The 17702-nt window shown below is 44.9% G+C and overlaps 1 protein-coding gene across 3 annotated transcripts in view; it reads left to right on the top strand.

Annotated features, from left to right (window-relative positions):
• Positions 1-17702, top strand: part of ITPR1 (inositol 1,4,5-trisphosphate receptor type 1) — a 327139-nt gene that overhangs the window by 279750 nt on the left and 29687 nt on the right. For all 3 annotated transcript variants that reach the window (XM_081245778.1, XM_081245777.1, XM_081245776.1), the window contains 5 exons: positions 4461-4636; positions 9108-9272; positions 14635-14830; positions 16140-16232; positions 17431-17570. In XM_081245778.1, coding sequence (XP_081101904.1) covers positions 4461-4636; positions 9108-9272; positions 14635-14830; positions 16140-16232; positions 17431-17570 — 770 coding nt within the window. The remainder of the gene's footprint in view (positions 1-4460; positions 4637-9107; positions 9273-14634; positions 14831-16139; positions 16233-17430; positions 17571-17702) is intronic.

Here is a 17702-nt window from a genome sequence, read left to right as displayed (position 1 = left end):
ACCTGCCAGGAGCCACCTTGTGTGAAACATAATGGGATGAAGAGCCCAAAAGTAAGACCAAAAAACAAACAAAAAAAACCCAGGAACAGTGCAGAGGTAAATTCCAGGCTCAGCTCTGGATTTAATAATGCAGATGTCATAAACGTAATGGAAGTAAATTTAAGGTCAGATTTGAAAGTGGTCGTACGTTCTGTGATGTGTCTAACTTACCCAGTTGAGGCGTTAGCTTTTCTGTTTGGCCTGAAGCTATGTTGAAGGCTCCATTTAAGTGATGTTTCTCCCCCCAAAAGCCGTACTTAAACACAAGCCCAAGGGGCATTTTCCTTTAAAATGCAATATCAGGAATCATAAGTGTCCTTGGCTGCAAAGTTGGGCAGGTCCACAGGGCTGCAGGGTGCTCCCCCTGGGGGACGTCTGCCTTCATCAGGCTGCCAGTCAGCAGAGGTCAGAGCGCAAAGTGGTCAACCAAGGGCTTAGGTGGAGGGGACGGAGCCCAGGCCTCTCTTCACCTCTGGGGAGCTGTTGTGCACCTCATAGAAGATTCTTCAACTGTTACTTTGGATGTGTTTTCATTTTACCCTCCACTTCTTTAAAAATATTTAAAATTGATTTTTTTAATATATCTTGGCCATTTTCTTCGCTGGTCACTTGTGGCAGTTTTGAGGCCAGTGCTGGGGCCAGTTCATTGACACCTCTCTCCTCTTCAATGATAAGCCTCATCCAGTGGAACAGCTAGATTTACAAAGTCCAGACTTCGTGTCTAGGCCTGGCTCTGCCACTCAACCTGCCACGTGACTCTGGGCGAGCCATTTCAATTAGTTCTCCTTATCCTCTCTGTTAAGAGGTGCTTAAATTGAACCAGTAGTTGTGAAACCTAGGTGTGGATTTGGAAATTCCTGTAGAGGTCAGGAGAAGATAGTTGCTGACCTAGTCAGGATCTCTGGAGCATCCTGTTTCTTGCCCATCCAAGTTCAAGAACTACTGGATGCAATGATTCTTAAAGGTCCTTCCAACTTTACAGTGGTGGCACTCAAGGTGGCATCAACCCTGGCTTTCTGTTTTGGCAGCATTGGCTTTAGAACTTCATGCAGATAGACTCAACAGAAAATGTAATTAGATGTCCTTGGAGAGAACAAGGTTGATCCAACCTAAGGAAGCCCTTTCCATTATGCAGTGACTGAGATCACCTCAAACACATCCACTCACTCAGAGGGATTTATTTTTTTCTTTTGGAAGATGTGTCAGGGGCATCTTCTGTACTCACTGTTGACCATCTTCAAGAGGATGGTTGTGTTAGCCCGGTCTAGAAACAAAATCTGATTGGTTACCTGAAAGTATTTCTTTGAGAGCAATATTTCTGCTCATTGAATCCTGAAACCAGGATTTCCAAAATGTCCCTCTTTCAGGTGTGTAATTACCTTGCTATGTGTGCCGATGTGGCTCTGTGACTTCCAAGGCTTGCGGCTGCCAAGGACACTGTGGCCTTAAAAGCTCCTTTTTAGAAGTATCATTTTCCCCCTTTATCAGAACTGATGAGTCACAGCGTCTTTGAAAAGCATGAAAATTGGGCATCTTCAGATTTCATACTGAATTTGTAAACATGGCATGATGATTAAAGCACATAAAGTACTACTTTTTAAACTTTCTTACTGTTGAAAATTTCAAATATATAGACAAGTAGAAAGAACAGTATAATAAGCTGCCATATACCCATAAGCCCAGCTTTAACAATTACCAACATTTTGCCAGTTTTGTTTCATTTATACTCCTACTGTATTTTCTGCAAGATTTTAAAGAAGTCTAGACATCTTGTCATTTTGCCCATAGATATTTCACTGTGCATCTCTAACTTCTAAGAATATTTTAAAATGTGTATAATCACCATACCATTATCATATCTAACAAAACTAACAGTAAATCATGTCATAGCCTGTCCATATTCATGTTTCTCCAGTTGTCTCAAAGAAGTCTTTCTATAATTGTTTATTTGGAATCTAGCATTAATTTTCACCTCTGTTTTTATAGTGGGAAGACAGCAGGTTTTTATATTGTCCCCTTCAGGATTTGAGTACATGTGTTGTACTGGTCACATTTATTACACTGAGCTCTTAAGAGCAGTTTAAGATGATAATCAAGTGCTTAAGAAAATGAAAAGCAAGCCACAGGCTGGGAGAAAATACTTACAAATCATACATCAGACAAAAGGCTTATATCCAGAATATATAAAGAACTTTTACAACTCAACAATAAAAAGATTTCCTAATTAAAACAGTGGGCAGAAGATTTGATCAGTTACTTCACACAAAAAAGACATATGAATGGCCAAGAAGCACATAAAAAGATATTCAGCATCAGTAGTTATTAGAGAAATGCAAATGAAAACCACCATGACATATTACTAGAAACCTACTAGAATGGTTAAAATTAGAAAAACTGACCATACCAAGTATTGGTGATGATGTGGAGCAAGTGGAACTCCCATATATTACTGATGGGAAGGGAAAATGGTACCATCAGTTTGGAAAACAGTATGGTTAGGTCTTCTAAAGTTAAGCATGTACTTAGGATCCCAAAATCTACTTCCATGTTTTTGTCCAAGAGAAGTGAGAACATACACCCACCCCAAGATTTGTACTTGGTTGTTTCCAGTAGCATTATTTGTAGCAACTCCAAACTGGAAACAGCCCAAATATCTATTAATTGTTAAGTGGATAAATCAATGGTGGTATATTCATATTACAGAATACTATTCAGCAATAGAAAGAACAAACTATTAATATACACAGTAACCTGAATGGATCTTAAAAATTTTGTTAAGTGAAAGAATTAAAAAGACTACCTACAAATATGACTATTTTTCTCATTTCATGAAATTCTGGAAAATGCAAAGCTGCAGTGGTAGAAAGCAGGTCCATATTTGCCTGGCATTGGAGATGGGGGAAGGCATCAGTTGCAAAGGGCACAAGGAAACCTCTTAGGGTGATGAAGTTGTTTATATTTTGATTGTGTTGGCAGTTACATGAGGTCCTATGACTATACACACTGCCAGAAGTCATCAAAATGTGCACTTTAAAACGGATGGATTTTTTTTTTAATGATCGTTAAGGACCATTCCTCCAGGGGCGTATATACTCCTGGTATATGCTGTGTCACCTTAGGCAAGATACTTAGCCCAAGATTCCGTTTCCTCTGGGGTAAAATGGAGATGATAATAGCAACCTCATAGGGTGATCAAGAGGGTTAAATAAATGATAATCAGCGTAAATGGCTTAATACAATATCTCACAATTGTTAAATGCACAGCAAGGGACACCTAGGCCCCAATATGCACTCCTTCCTGAATTCTGAGAAGCTTCTGCCTCTTGGTGCCCATTCCTAATGAGGTTTACCTTTGAAGGATATCCAAAGGGAAGAGGTAGGTGGCTGGGGTTAGGGGAACCGTTTTCAGAGAGAAAGTGAGTCTCAGCAGGTGTGGACGAAATGAACTAGGACAGCCAGCAGGCTCGTGGAAGAGCTGGAACCTGCCAGGGCGTCTCTTTCCCGGGCGGCGCTTCAATCCCGGCAGTTCTGGAGAATTGAAACTCCTTTATATAAGTGGCCTTAATCATGTAGTGCTACTTGTTTACATCTGAAGGAAACTCAAAATGTGACAGCATTTGAAATAGGGGTGTTTTTTTTTTTTAATGAGTGTTTTACAGAACCTTATTTTTAGCCCTGTTGGCTCATGTTATATAACCAAGCCGTCTCGTGGGACACTCTAAATAGAACTTGCAATAGCAAGAGATGACAAAAACTGGTAGAAGCTCTTTGACTACAAGGATAATCTAATTGTAGGATGATGCTAATGATATGGAAGTTGCCTTCCTCCTTGCCTTGAAGAAATCGGATGCAGGCAGGGGACCTGCAATTTTCCTTAGCATACTTTTAATAGAAATTAGAAGTTTATTCTTCCAGCTTGCCTCCCCTAAGAGTAAAGTGTGACACATGTATGAGTTTTGCTCATGGAACAAACTCATTTGATGGGTGCCTACTGGGTGCCCAGTGCTTCCCTTGGGGAATTTGGAGTCTGGTGGGGATGGGGTTTAGGGAGGGGGCAGTGACCGCTAGAGAACGGTGTCCCCTAGGGATGACCAGGGGTACAAGAATCAGAGAAGGAAGGAGCACGTGGCATGTTTTGTGAGGAGGAGACTTCCTAGAAGAGGTGACATCGAAGCTAAGACTTAACACGAGTGGGAAAGGGAGAGAATTTCCCAGGTAGAAGGAACATGTATCAGTAGAAGGCTTGCAGGTAAGAAAACATGGATGTGATTGGTTACGTCTGGGGCAGAGAACTGGACGTGAGGGTTGGGACACACGAGGCCAGAGAGGTGGTTGAAGAAAATGACGTTACACCTGTTTTGGACTGTCACCTGTACCCGGTGAAAGCTCTGATCTCTGAGAGCCCTGCCTTGTCTTTCCAGGAACCTTGGAGCCACACTGGTCAGGGCTGCTGTGGACAGCCATGCTCATATCTCTGGCCATTGTCATTGCCCTCCCCAAGCCCCACGGCATCCGGGCCTTAATCGCTTCCACAATTCTCCGGTTGATATTTTCGGTCGGGTTACAACCCACGTTGTTTCTTCTGGGAGCTTTCAACGTAAGTATGAATACCTTCATCGCCACTTTTTTGTTTACATACAAGTAGGAATGCCTTCCGTCCTCTCCAGAATCTTGGCCTGTGCTTCCGGTGCCGAAAAATATTATCTGGGTCAACTGTTAAAATAGTGGAAGCAAGGAGAGCTGCGGGTGGCCGTCTCCCTCTTCCCCTCCTCACGAGACGGTGAACCTCTTAACGTACTCTCCGGGCACCGGCAGTCTCATTTTCAGGGAATATTCCTCTCAGAATTAGGCAGACAAAGGGAGAGAAGTTGAGATCTGGGTTAGTTTTGCCAATCAGGTCAAAGGTGTGCTAGGACGAGAGATTTGAGCCAGTAAGTCAAATGACCGAATGTTAACACAGCACCCAGTTCTGGTGAGGACCGCAGAGAAGCAAGAGGAACTGTTGACAGAGATGGAGCAGGGGGAGAGGTAAGAGGAGAATCAAGGAGAGTCACCTCAAAGTCAGTAGTGACATTTGGAAATGCTGTTTCACCTCTATGGACGGGTAGGTGCCAGCTCCATCTGCGGAATTCCTAGGAAATGGACACAGCTGATATAAAGCCATAAATTGGAGAGGTTTCCTGGTGAAAAAAAGGAACAAATTGGGACATGTGGGGATCTAAAACTGCCTTCCAGAGTTTTCTGCCCTGAGTGTATAAGGAAACTGAGGTCACTGTTCAAAAGTGGAAGTGATACTGCAAAAAAGGTGAACCCAGTAATGGAGGGCAATCATAAATGTCCCCCAGTGGCTGTTCAGATGGCAGGGGCAGCAAGGGCGCTAGGGGAGAAGGGGGCAGGGCTGAAGTTTTGTCTTAAAGAATGGAGACGGTGGGGCCAGGAAGCAGGGGTTGAGCGGAGCATCTTCCCCACAGGCCACAGCGGCGGGGGGAGCCCGGGCCTGCTCAGGAGACGGCCACCCGTTGCGCTTCGCCTCCTCTGTGGCTCACGTACTGACACGTAGGGCCTGATCCTGTACAGGGAACCTGGGCCCTGCATTTCAGGAAGACACACTGGGGCTTCATCCTCCAGGGCAGCGTGTTCCAAGTTGATAAATCTTAGGTGAAAAGAGCGTTCCTTGGTCAAATCCATGCGCGAAATGCTGGGTTAAGCAACATGAAAGGTTTTTCACGGCAGCATTTCTGAGACTTTAACATGCTGATACGGGTTATGAATCTGTAAGAAAGGGACACCGGGTATTCGTGTTTCCCGAACTTATTTGCCCACGTTTTTTGTAAAGTATCACTTGGAATTAGTGTTGTATAGAATATAGGTTGGGAAATTCTATTCCCAATAGTGGGAAATGATTCAGGGTTTTTCTCAATTCAGTGGTTGAGAAAATTCCCTTGGTAGTGGCATGAATATACACGGATTTGAGCAGGGGGTTGGGGGACCAGTTAGGGCCTCTAGCAGGGCTTTCAGTTACGTGTGACGAGCCTGCATCTTGGTCATAACAGAGAAGAAGGAAGGTACACGTGTCAGAGCTTCGGAGGGAACAGTGACACGTGGTGGGCGCAGGGTCTGAGCCTTAGCCTGAAAGCAGTGCGGGGCTTGGTCTGGGTCCTTTTCTCCAGGCAAAGAAGGTATCACTGTCTTGACTGGGTGATGAAGGAGGCAAGTGTAACTCCAGGTTTTTAGTCACGGGAGGCTGGGAGAAGAATGATGCCTCCAGCTAAAACGAAGTCATGCAGGACCTGGTTTTCAGGGTGAAAATAGACCAAAATTGTTGGCTCACTGGGCTTGGGGTAACAAGACAAGCTATTAATGTTGGGTCTGATGTTTGGAAATCGGGCATGACCAGAATGACAGAGCCCCATCAGCGTTGAAGCAGGAAATGCAGGCTTCACCTGCAGTGAGAGGAAGCTTTTTAAGAAAGAAATACAGGAGAAACAAATAAGTAAAAGGAAAAACACTCAGTATTTTAGAGGTTGTCTTCTGCGAGTTAATTCTTTTGTTTCTCTGGCCTTTGATCATTCCATAATTTTCTCTTTAACATAAATCAGTTGGGAGAAAGACTCCGTTTGGATAATTAATGACCATTCATAATACCATTAGCTCGGGGGTGGGGGGTGGGGTGGGGGAGCTGAAACAGTAAACAATTACTCAGAGGGGATAACAAAAGAGGAACGTTTACATGCAGCAATGGGAGAAGGAATAGCAGCTGTGGACACACAGTGAAGGAATGTTGGAGATCTAAGAGCTGGGGAAACAGCCCAGGGTGGTATCCTGGCAGCCACGTGCAGGGACGGTGGTGAGAAGGGTGCTGCAGGAGCTGGGGTTGGGTGCTAGGAGTGGACAGGGCAAGACGGCTGTGTGTGCCCTGGAGAATCCCTGGGGACGTGGGGAGAGCTGCTGCAGTAGAGAGCTGGGACCAAAAGCCACATCTGACACTAACCAAAGTGGGGTCCGCAGGAAGTGGGGACAGCAGACTAAGACCATGAATAGGAGACAGTTGCTGGTGAAGCAACAGAGAAAACGGGGGCGGAAGTTAAAGGGGAGAGTGGACTCAGGTGAAGTGGACTGCTCTGTTGTTAATACCGCAGGTGCCCGGGCTGGTGGGGGGTCCTGGAATGTCAACCAGAGCGTGGCCTTTTTTTTTTTTCCCCTCTCTCAAACCCCAGCAACACAGTTCTTTCAGAATGAATGATGCTTTCTCACCCTAAAAAAGACCCTACACTGGCAAAGTTTAGAATATTAGAAGAAAAAGACCTGGTGGATTGAAAGGTTAGCCTGTCTGAGAAAGCCGAACCTTCTCCGTGGGTGTTGGCTTCCCCCCTTATCTGATTGCCGAGAAGCTCGCTTGCACTGACCCACCAGATTAACTGGCACCGCTTCCCCAGCACCTGTGGCCAAGCTAGCTCGGGTAGCAGGAGATGGTTTTACCAAGTGCAGCCGAATCGCATTCTCTCCACCTTTCTCCTGATTCAGGTTTTTCTAGCAGCATGTTGCTATAGGCAGACTTCAGTCATGGGGTTTCTCTCAAAGGTGGGACTCTGTTATACAGTAGGTCAGCCTTCAGTTGCAGGGGTCAGAAAACCTAATCCACGCTAATATAAGCAAAGGAGAAAATGTGACTGAGAATCCTAGGCCCTGGCTTCAGGTGTAGCTGAATTCAGGAGGCTGGACAGTAGCGTCAGGGCTCAGTTCCTCTCTTTTGGTTCGGTGCTGGTGGTACGCTTGGGCTCCATGGTAATGCAGGATGGATGCCAGCAGCCTCAGAGCTCACTTTCTGTCAGGTCCAAGGTCAGGGGTAAAGAACAAAGTTGTCTTAACGCTGCAGTCCCAGGAAGGATCTCGGTGTCATTGACTCTATTTGGTCACGTGCCTATCCGTGAACCAGTCGTCGCCAGGGGATTGCCATAATTCCGACTGGCCAGGATGGAGCCCCACCCAGACCTCAAGGACCGATACATGGGAAGGGATGGATTCCCAGAGGAAAAATAGAAGTTATTCCCAACCCAAGAAGGACCAAGCGTTGGTACTTTACGAGGTCCCAGTGTGGCTCCTTCTGGGGGATAAGAGCAGTCTTCTTGGAGAGTGGGAGGGAATCTGATAGTATAGGTTGGGAGGGAGACTTACATTTATTCTTTATACTCTTTTATGCTATTGGGAAAAATGCTATTACTTTTACCATATATATATGACTATTTCAATGAAATATGAGTTTATGAAAAGGAAGAAATCAGGAAAATCACATTTCTTTGCTTATTAATAAGGTTACATACTTTTCATAATTTTTTAACTTTTTATTGAGATGTAATTGACACATAATATTGTATTAGTTTCAGGTGTACAACATTTTGATTTGATATGTATATGAGTTACAAAATGAATACCACAATAAATTTAACTTTCATCACCAAAAGAAAAAAAAAAAAAAGAAGTTATTCCCAGAAAGGGGGCAGGGGAATAGAACTCATCCAGAAGTCACTTACTTTCCCCTGCCCTCCCCAAGAGAATTCTCATTTTCCCTGTAAAATTAGGAGCAGTGGATGACAAGAGCTGGCTGCTTCTCATTAAATTGCAACCCTCTAATGCCTAGAATGTAACAGAAGGTTAGAAAACACTTTTAATCATGCTGATCACAGGGTTCGTGGATTGAGGTGACTTCTGTGTTTGACTAACTCATGTAAGGATGTTAGAAATGATTCATATCTCATCTTGAAAATCATAATTTCAGTATGTGTTAATTTTGTTTGTGTCACTTACAAATGCCACTTGATTAGTGTTGCACATGAAGTTATTTGACTGTCACATTAACTTGCAATATGCCTGAAAAGCAAAGTAATGAAATGACTTTGATCCGCAGAACAGTTCTCCGCGCGTTCGGTGGGCCCTGGGTGCAAAAGGAAGCTTTGGTTTGGGCACAGGCGCTGAGAGACGCTTGGGGGCAAACTGCCCTCGGCTCTCGTGAAGAGTCTCGAGTTCGGCCTGGTCCGTGCTTATCTGACTGTTGCTGTCATTGTTGTCAGGTCTGCAATAAAATCATCTTTCTGATGAGCTTTGTGGGCAACTGTGGAACATTCACCAGAGGCTACCGAGCCATGGTTCTGGATGTTGAGTTCCTTTATCATTTGCTATATCTGCTGATCTGCGCCATGGGGCTCTTCGTCCATGAATTCTTCTACAGTTTGCTGGTGAGTTGCTGGTGTTGAAAGATTTTACATGTGGGCAACTAGGAGAGCATCCTCTGTCGTTCCTCCCCTCACAGACCCCTCTTTTTCATGGTGACTGGTGTGCCTGGTCTGCGAGGTCATAGCCCGCCCTGTACACAGCGTTTGGGGCATCTGGAGAGGAAAGCTACCCAGGGAGCAGGTCAGCTATCAGGAACCCAGGAGGTGCACGATCACACTGCATGATCATGATGATAGATGATGCCCGCCATCTGGGTCAGGAGATGTTGCCTCCATGTGCACCTTTGTCTGTCTGATTTCTTGGCCTCAGCCAGCACTTACAAGGAGAATGTTTTTGTGACTATCACCTTCTGACAGTTCTCATGGGATCCATTTTCCAGTGAAAACATGTAGTGCCAATAAGAACAGGAGCCATTTTCAAAGACTCAAGACCCATGACAATGAGCTTGCTAGATTTATTGATCCAGGAGACCTTTTCAACAGAAGTTGTGTTCCAGTCTGAGCCGAGTGGTTAAATGTCTTGATTTTCCATTATTTTCCCCCTGAGCAGGTTTTTAAATGACAGACCTCTATCTGCTTATTCTCCTGTCATTACAGGGAATCTTGACCTGTAGAGTTGTAGATAAAAACCCACTTCATTGTACCTATGTCAAATGACAGGAAGCATAAAACTGACCTTTCTGCAAGCAAAACCATCCATAAAGGGAACAGAAGGAGTATTAGAATGTTTCTGATGATAAAAAATGATCAAGGCCCAAGGGTTGACTTAAGACGAGGGACTTGGGAATATCCTGGCAGTCCAGTGGTTAGGACTGTGCGCTTTCATTGCCAAGGGTGCAGGTCCGATCCCTGGTTGGGGAACTAAGATCCCACAAACCGCATGGTGCAGCCAAAAAAAAAAAGAAACGACGAGGGATTTACTTGCAAAAAGCAGAGCAAGGAAGGCACTTCCAGGAGTTGCCGTCCATGTGGTCTCCGGGCTGGTGACTTAACTGCTCTGTGCCTCAGTTTCCCCATCTATGAAATGGGGAGAACAGTCCACTTCCTGGCAGGGCCATCATAGGGATTTTCTGCTACTTCGCGTGTCAGGGTCTGAGAACAGCACCGCCACAGAAATGCTGAGCGATGGCTGCCTGTTATTACCGTCTCTGTCATCCTGTCTCCCCTCTCCCAGCCAAACACCATCAAGGATGCACCACTTAGGCCTCCAGGATTAGCTCCTTCCTTTAGTGGTGGCTGTTGGCAGACTGCGGGATATGGATATGGATTCGTTTCCCTCATTTTAAAATAGGTCTGGCCGTACTTTGAGGTTTTAGGCAAAGAGGTCTATGGATACACTTGTGATGGCCATTACGTGCCCTATTTTGGTCGCTCTCTATCAGAGATCTTTAGAGCTCTGTGTATATTTCTAAGCCTTTTTGTCTCATGCAGTAACACCCCTGGGTGGGGTTCCTGTTTGTGAGTCTGGGAGGCTCAAGTCCGGAACCTGACAAATTCCTGTCCTCTCTCAGTGGGGGGGCAGAGTTGAGTCGGGGTCTCTCCCACCCCTGCTGAGGGGTCTCTCCCACGAGGTAGGGGAGTCCCCTTCAGTGCCATCTCGCCCTGGCAGAGAATGACTTTTCCGACCATCTATATCCCGTTGGCTCTGTTTCTTTTTCTGTTCATCAAATCGTCTTCTTTTGGTCATTGGCAGTGCCAGCCGATGCCAGAACTAGATGCGGTGGGTGTCACGGTGAGACGAGGCAGTGTCGTCCCAGCCCTCACGGGCCTCACAGTGTAGAAGAGAATAGTTACTGTCGCTTACTGTTCCCTGTGTGCTCTTTCTGTCCCCTCTCACGACCACCTTTGAGGCAGACGAACTCTGCAAATTACCACTGGCCAGGTGGAGCCTGGTGAGGCAGGTCACCTGCCCAGAGTCGCGCCACAAGTCAGGGGCAGAGACCACGGCAGCGATGCAGCTCTGTTGACCCCCGGTTCTAAGTGCTTAAGCACGGCCCTGAGCTGCCTTTCATTTGAGCCTGTGAAAAAGTCCCTGCTTCGGTGAAACTGGTATTTCACATTGCAGTCTGCGTGCCTGCCTTCCCGTCCCTCACCTGTCACAGAAGGATCAGAGGGGCTCCGAGCTCCTGGTGATTCTACCTCGGCTCAGTGCACTTGGAGAAAGACTGACCAGGGTCAAATGAGACTGGGGTTGGCCGCTTCTTATAGGTGCTTCTGCAGGGTTTCTAAGCCATCTGGGCCTTGACTTTCTGTGACTTCAAGTGATGTGTTCCTTTTGGTGTCAAAAGCAGTATTTAACGTGTCTGTTGGGAACCACAGACAAAATACTGAAACCGTTCACATGATTCCACAAGTGAGGAAAGCCTGTGACAGGAAGGAATTGAAGAGAGACCTCTAGCAGGGAAAACCCACATGTCACGTGAAAGCTCTACACCAGCAGGGCGGAAAGGCAGAGTGGGCGACTGTGGCCTAATTGAAGTTCACCCCGAGACTGGCTGAACCCGGTCCCAAGCCTGCATTCAAGTTGTGTCCTTAGCAAACGATTAACATCCCAAGATGAAAGTGTGCAAAGTTCGTTAGCAGGCAGGTAAGAAAAGGAGAAATTCAGATGGTCAGTAAACGTGGAAGTGTCCTAATGTCAAACAGTGACATACTGATTAAAACACGAGCGTGACCCCGTGTTGTACCTGTAATGTTGGGAAAGGTTCAGAAGCAGGATCATGCCCACTTCTAGTGAGAGTGCGCTAAAGTGGGCCTCGTTCTCTAACAGTGGTAAGGGTAAATTGGTACAGCCTTTCCAGAAAGCATTGGAGCAATATTGTGTGTTATAATATTTGACCCAGCAGTTCCATTTCTGGAAACTTGCCAAAAAGATATAACTGGACAGGTATATATACAGGTACATGCAGAGGTGTTCATCACAGCATTACTTTTAATGATGTATAATTGAAAACATCTTGACTGTTTAAAAAAGGAAAAGATATTGGTTGAGTAGACTGTGGTTTTTCCATACACTGGAATACTAGGTGATCATTTTTTTTTGGAAACTGACATAAGGTTTATTATTTTTTTCCTCAGAAAAAATTATAACAGAAACAAAGCTTAAAAACATAATGAAGTAAAACTTTCCTTAACAAAGATCCATGGATATAAAATGAAAACGGTCTCAGAAATCCAAATAGATCTAATTGTTCTTTTTATTAAATATAGACACAGGTGGCAGCTATATTGCCCAAAATCAAGAGACTATAAATACCTCAGGACCATATTCGAATAATCTCTAATCTAAAATGAGTGAAAGTACCAGAAGGAAGACAGAAAAGGTATTATCCAGAAAGTCAGACCACTGCTTATTTTTAACCAGAGCTGTGATGATAGTTATTTACTTAGATTTGAAAAAATATCTATTTTGATCACACCCTCACAGAGTTTCTGAGTTTGTCAATCAGGCTATCATCCAGGCAGGTACTTTAACTAGGTGATCTTTTTGACATGAAAATGTTCATGATTCTTTTTACCAAGCAAGCGGACTGTATGCCAGCTTACGGTATAATATTTTTGTAAAAATACGTATGCATACTTACACTTTTTTCAATTATGTAGTAAGGTCAGAAGGAGAGAATTTGTTGAGTAAATGTCTATAGATATTGGGGTTATTAGTGATTTTGGTTTTTTCTTTGTGCTTTTTTGTGTTTTCAAAGTTTTCTCCATTGAACTTGTCTAATTTTCTAATTAGAAGAAAGTTTTTCCTTATTATTAAGTGATATATGTCCATTGTTTTAAAATCAGAAATTATAGCTAAATGAAAAGGAAAAAGTTACTTGTCATTTCAGTGATTTGGGGGCTGTATAATCTCTGCAGTTCTTAGCCCCAGCAAACAAGTGTCATTTGTTGTCTGAAGTTGCTCTTACTTGCTGCTTCATGGTGGGTTGCTGGAAAATATTTAACCAACCTTAACAGCAACATTAGCCTTTGTACTCTTGTATCGAGTAAAGGCCTCTTCCTTGCTTCCTTTTAAGTGTCCTCCTTTGCCCAGTGCCCTTCACACTGGTCTCAGGACACAGACTGGCCTCATGGAGGCAGAGAGGCTAATTGAGCAGACGGTGAACTCAGACGTAAAATTCTACATTGGAAGGGACTCGGAGATGAGCTAGTTCAGTCCACTGATTTTACCAATGCAGAGACTGAGGTCCAGAGAGGTCTCGTGGCCCGATCAACAGCTTGCAACAAGTTAAAAGCAGAGTCAGGATTCACACCCTTGTCCCCTGACTCATTTGGCTGTGCACAGTCATTCCCCAAAGCCACGGTGGAAGCAGGACCTTCAGGACAGGATCAGATGTCCACACAGAGGCCATATGAAAGCTAGTCCCCCCAGGTCCAGAATAGCACCATGCATCTCTTCTCTCATGGCTCTCCGCCAGCCCTCCAGCCAAATATCTGAGATTGTAGTTCCTAGAAAACCAGCTACTGGTCTCCCATACCTCTGAGTACCTCCAGGGAGCCTCCCTTTCTTATGAAGCCAAGTTCTTGCAAAGCGCAGGCCCCTTGGACAGAGGGCGCACCAAGATGGTGAACCCGCTGTGAATCGCAGGGGGTCTCTGCCCCACCAGGGCCATAGGAAGGGTTTAGGCTTCCTGGCGTGTTACCACCGCCAGCGTCCCTGCTGTGTGCTACCTGTGTGACCTTGGCCCAGTCTCTTCGTCAGGAATTTAATGATAATTACCATCAATTGTGGACTTACTCAGCACATAAGTATGACTGTATGCTAAGCACTGTATATACATTGTCTGTTTATTCTTTACAATAAGTCTCTCTCCTCCAGTCTGCAAATGATGAAACTGAGGCTCCGAGAGGAAGGGGGTAGTACCTGGTCCTGGTGGTAGCAAGCGGTTGAGCTGAGGTTTGAACCTCTGTCCACTCCAGAGTCCCTGCTCCCTGGCCTGTCCCATTGCAGGTCAGCCAGTCCCATATCCAGAGTGGCTGGCCCTTAATAGAAGTGCAGTGAATAATCCTTAAATGAATACCAGGCCCCTCATCCCTTTCCTCCCCCTTGTCCTCTGCAGCTCACTGGTACAGCCTGTATTTTCTCTATTCCCAAGACCTCTAAGCTACATGTAAACAACTTGAAATTGCTATTGTTTCCCACCCTCCTTCTCTATATTTGTTTTTCCTTATTTTTACCATCTCGGTTTTCACTGTTAACACAGGCAGGTGTAACACATTAAGAGTATAATGCTTTTGAGTTTCCGGAAGGGTAAATTCTTTATAAATCATTATAAAGTTGTCATTAGGGGATACTGATGTCCATCTAATATAGAGGCTTCTTAAAATTGTCCCATTGTTGTCCTTTCGTTTGTTTTTAAAGCTTTTTGACTTAGTGTACAGAGAAGAGACTCTGCTTAATGTCATTAAAAGCGTCACTCGCAACGGACGGTCCATCATCCTGACGGCGGTCCTGGCTTTGATCCTGGTTTACTTGTTCTCAATAGTGGGCTACCTTTTCTTCAAGGATGACTTCATCTTGGAAGTAGATAGGCTGCCCAATGAAACCGCTCTTCCAGGTGGGTTTGGGATCTTCTGAGTTTTTTAATATTAAAGGAGTATTTCCTGATTACAACTGAACTAAAGATGATGACTTTGGCAATGTAGGTATCTCCCTAACGCTCACTTCATTCAAAGGGCAGTATGACGTGTCAGTGCTAAGTGTGAGTGTCCAGATGCTACGTTGAATTTATTTACTAAAGTCCTATTTTAAACTAGTACAACATTTTCATAAAACAGTTTGACCATGTATATTGAAAGCACAGGAGTATGCATCCCTCTGGCTTGGTAAATCTACCTCTAGGAATTTATCCTTTAAAAAAAAATGTGGAAACAGATGTGTACAGAAGTATGTTCATTGCAGTGTGACATTGGAAGCAATCTCAACGTAAGGGAGTGTTTCATTAGAGTGTGGTTCATCCATGGTGTGGTGAACCCTGCAGATATGGTACGTCCTTATAAACCTTCATGGAAAAGTACCCAAGATATGGTAGGAAATTGCAGAAGAATAACTACAATAGGATCTGTAGATTTTTATTTTTAATTAAAAAGCTCATATATGTCTTATAAAATATAGAAGAATAGACCCCCAAACTGCAATCACTGGCTGTCTCTGGGGCTTTTTTTTTTCTTTTTTAACAATGTGCAAGTTTTACAGTGAGCTTATATGATTTTAATTTATAGAAGAAACAGAAGAGATTTCCTCTTTTGAGAGAGAGATACATATTCTTGAGTGATACCCAAGTGCCTTTTTCCTCAATTAAAATACTTGACACTAGTAAGTGAAATATTACTGGTTTTTCATCTGGTAGCCAGGCGCCCTGAGTCCAAGGAACAAACTAGAATTGTAACTAAGCCAGGCAGCCTTTTTCTCCCTCCCAAATGCTGCATTCTTGGCATATAACTCCAGCCTCCAAGTTGACACTCAAAATGGCATTCACTGCCAACCATCTTAGGGTTCTGAACTAAACTGATCTGGACCTCAGATTTCCACTCCTGCTTCTCATGCAGACTTGGTATAAATCTTGCTGGAGTCTGTATGTTCAGTAGTATTTGTCGAAGAGTTTCAGCTGTTTGTCTTTAAAGTTGGAGAGGTGCTATTTAAGTGTGATATTTCTAGTAAGCTTACAGGAATTGACATTTCTGGCTTTTTTCCCATACAGATCACCAAATGAAAGTGTAAATTGCATCTCTGCTTTGAATTTATATGCAGGCTTGTCGGGTGTTATTTATGTAAAGAATTGTTTAATCAGCCGTGAATTGGGGACTTCAAACATTTTAACCATATGTTGCCAGATTGTTCATCATAAAATTTCCTTCTCTCTCCAGAAGCCAGTGAGAGTTTGGCAAGCGAGTTCCTGTACTCTGACGTGTGTAGGGTGGAGACTGGGGAGAACTGCTCCTCTCCGGCACCCAAAGAAGGTAGGACCTCGCAGCGTTACCACGTTAGTGCCAGGCTCCCCCCAGAGGCTTAGATGGTGCACATGACATTGGAAGCAGATGAAAGCAGACTCACTGCTCAGAAGTAAGGCCAGTAGCAAAGAGGAAGGGCTGGGAGAGAGGAGGGGGATGAAGCGGGGGAAAGAAGGCTATGTGGGAAGAAAAATAGCTGCTTCATTGACTCAGCCAGTATTTACTGAGTGCCCACTATTTGCCAGGGACTGTGTTGTACTCTAAGATATAATACTACAGTGGCAGGGTCGGGGCGGGGGGAGAGGGAGGTGGGCAAAGAGGTAGTTACTAGATAGGATGCTAAGTGCTGAGAATAAGGATGGAATATAGAAGATAGGCACCCAGCCTAATACTGGAGTAAGAGTATCACCCAGGAGGTGACAGCCGAACGAAAACAGTAGAATCTTGGGCGAAGGAGGAGGGGTCGATATTCCTGTTGGAGGGAACAAGCATGCCTAAAGGCTTGGATGTAGATACAGCGTGTTTAGGGAGATACCGATCCTGAAGAAGGAGAGCCGCTGGAAGAAGTGAAGCCAGAGAGGTCGACAAAGGGCCAGATCATGAAGGGTCTTACATGTCAGGCTAAGGGGGTCAAAGCTTACCTAAAGGATGATCCAGCTTGTTGAGAGGGTAGTGATACGATGAGATTGGTGTTTTAGCAAGACCATTCTCACTGCAGCTGGAGAAAAGAACAGGGCGGTCAGCAAGTTCTTCCTCCAAAAACCAGTAAGAATGGACAGTTTCCAGTTTAAAGCGATTTATTCAGCGGACCAACTGTAAACATGTTGCTGGATTTAGCCCTACACTATCCCCGCTGAGGAACCTGGGCCCTGAGCTGAGAGGGGAGATGCTTATCACCCGGAGTACTGAGCGACTTACCTAAGGTCAAGCGCCTGTTCAGAGCTGACACTGTAGTTTAAAATCTGAAAACGATAGGGAATATTTTAGATTTCCTAGAGGGAAGGGCAATTCTGGGCTTGAGAAATTAGCAAGTTTTAGTGATGAAAACTGGTGAAAAAGAAAGCTTTGGATGCCCGACTCCTTTCTTTTATTCTTTCTGGCTCCTGTCTGTCAGCTGGTGAGGTGGCATTCAGGAAGCATGATCTCCAAATCCCGGTATCTCTTTTCACTCACGTTTCAAATCTCTCACGACCTGCCGTGTTCGCAGAGCGGGTCCCTGCAGAAGAGACGGAGCAAGATAAAGAGCACACGTGTGAGACGCTACTGATGTGCATCGTCACAGTGCTGAGTCATGGGCTGCGGAGCGGGGGCGGAGTGGGCGATGTGCTCAGGAAGCCATCCAAAGAGGTAGCTGCGCCCCAGGGGAAGGAAGAGCAGGGGGGCGGGGTGGGTGGTGAGAGCACCACGCAGTGGGCTCCAGTGTAAACCGGAGACACAGAGGCAGAGCTGGGAGCGGTGAGGAGGAGACGTGCGTGCGGA

Source organism: Mesoplodon bidens (genome assembly GCF_964165515.1).
Source record: "Mesoplodon bidens genome assembly, chromosome: 10".
In the NCBI taxonomy this organism is placed as follows: domain Eukaryota; kingdom Metazoa; phylum Chordata; class Mammalia; order Artiodactyla; family Ziphiidae; genus Mesoplodon; species Mesoplodon bidens.
Note: the sequence above shows the minus strand (reverse complement) of the source record. Positions and strands in the feature narration are given on the sequence as shown.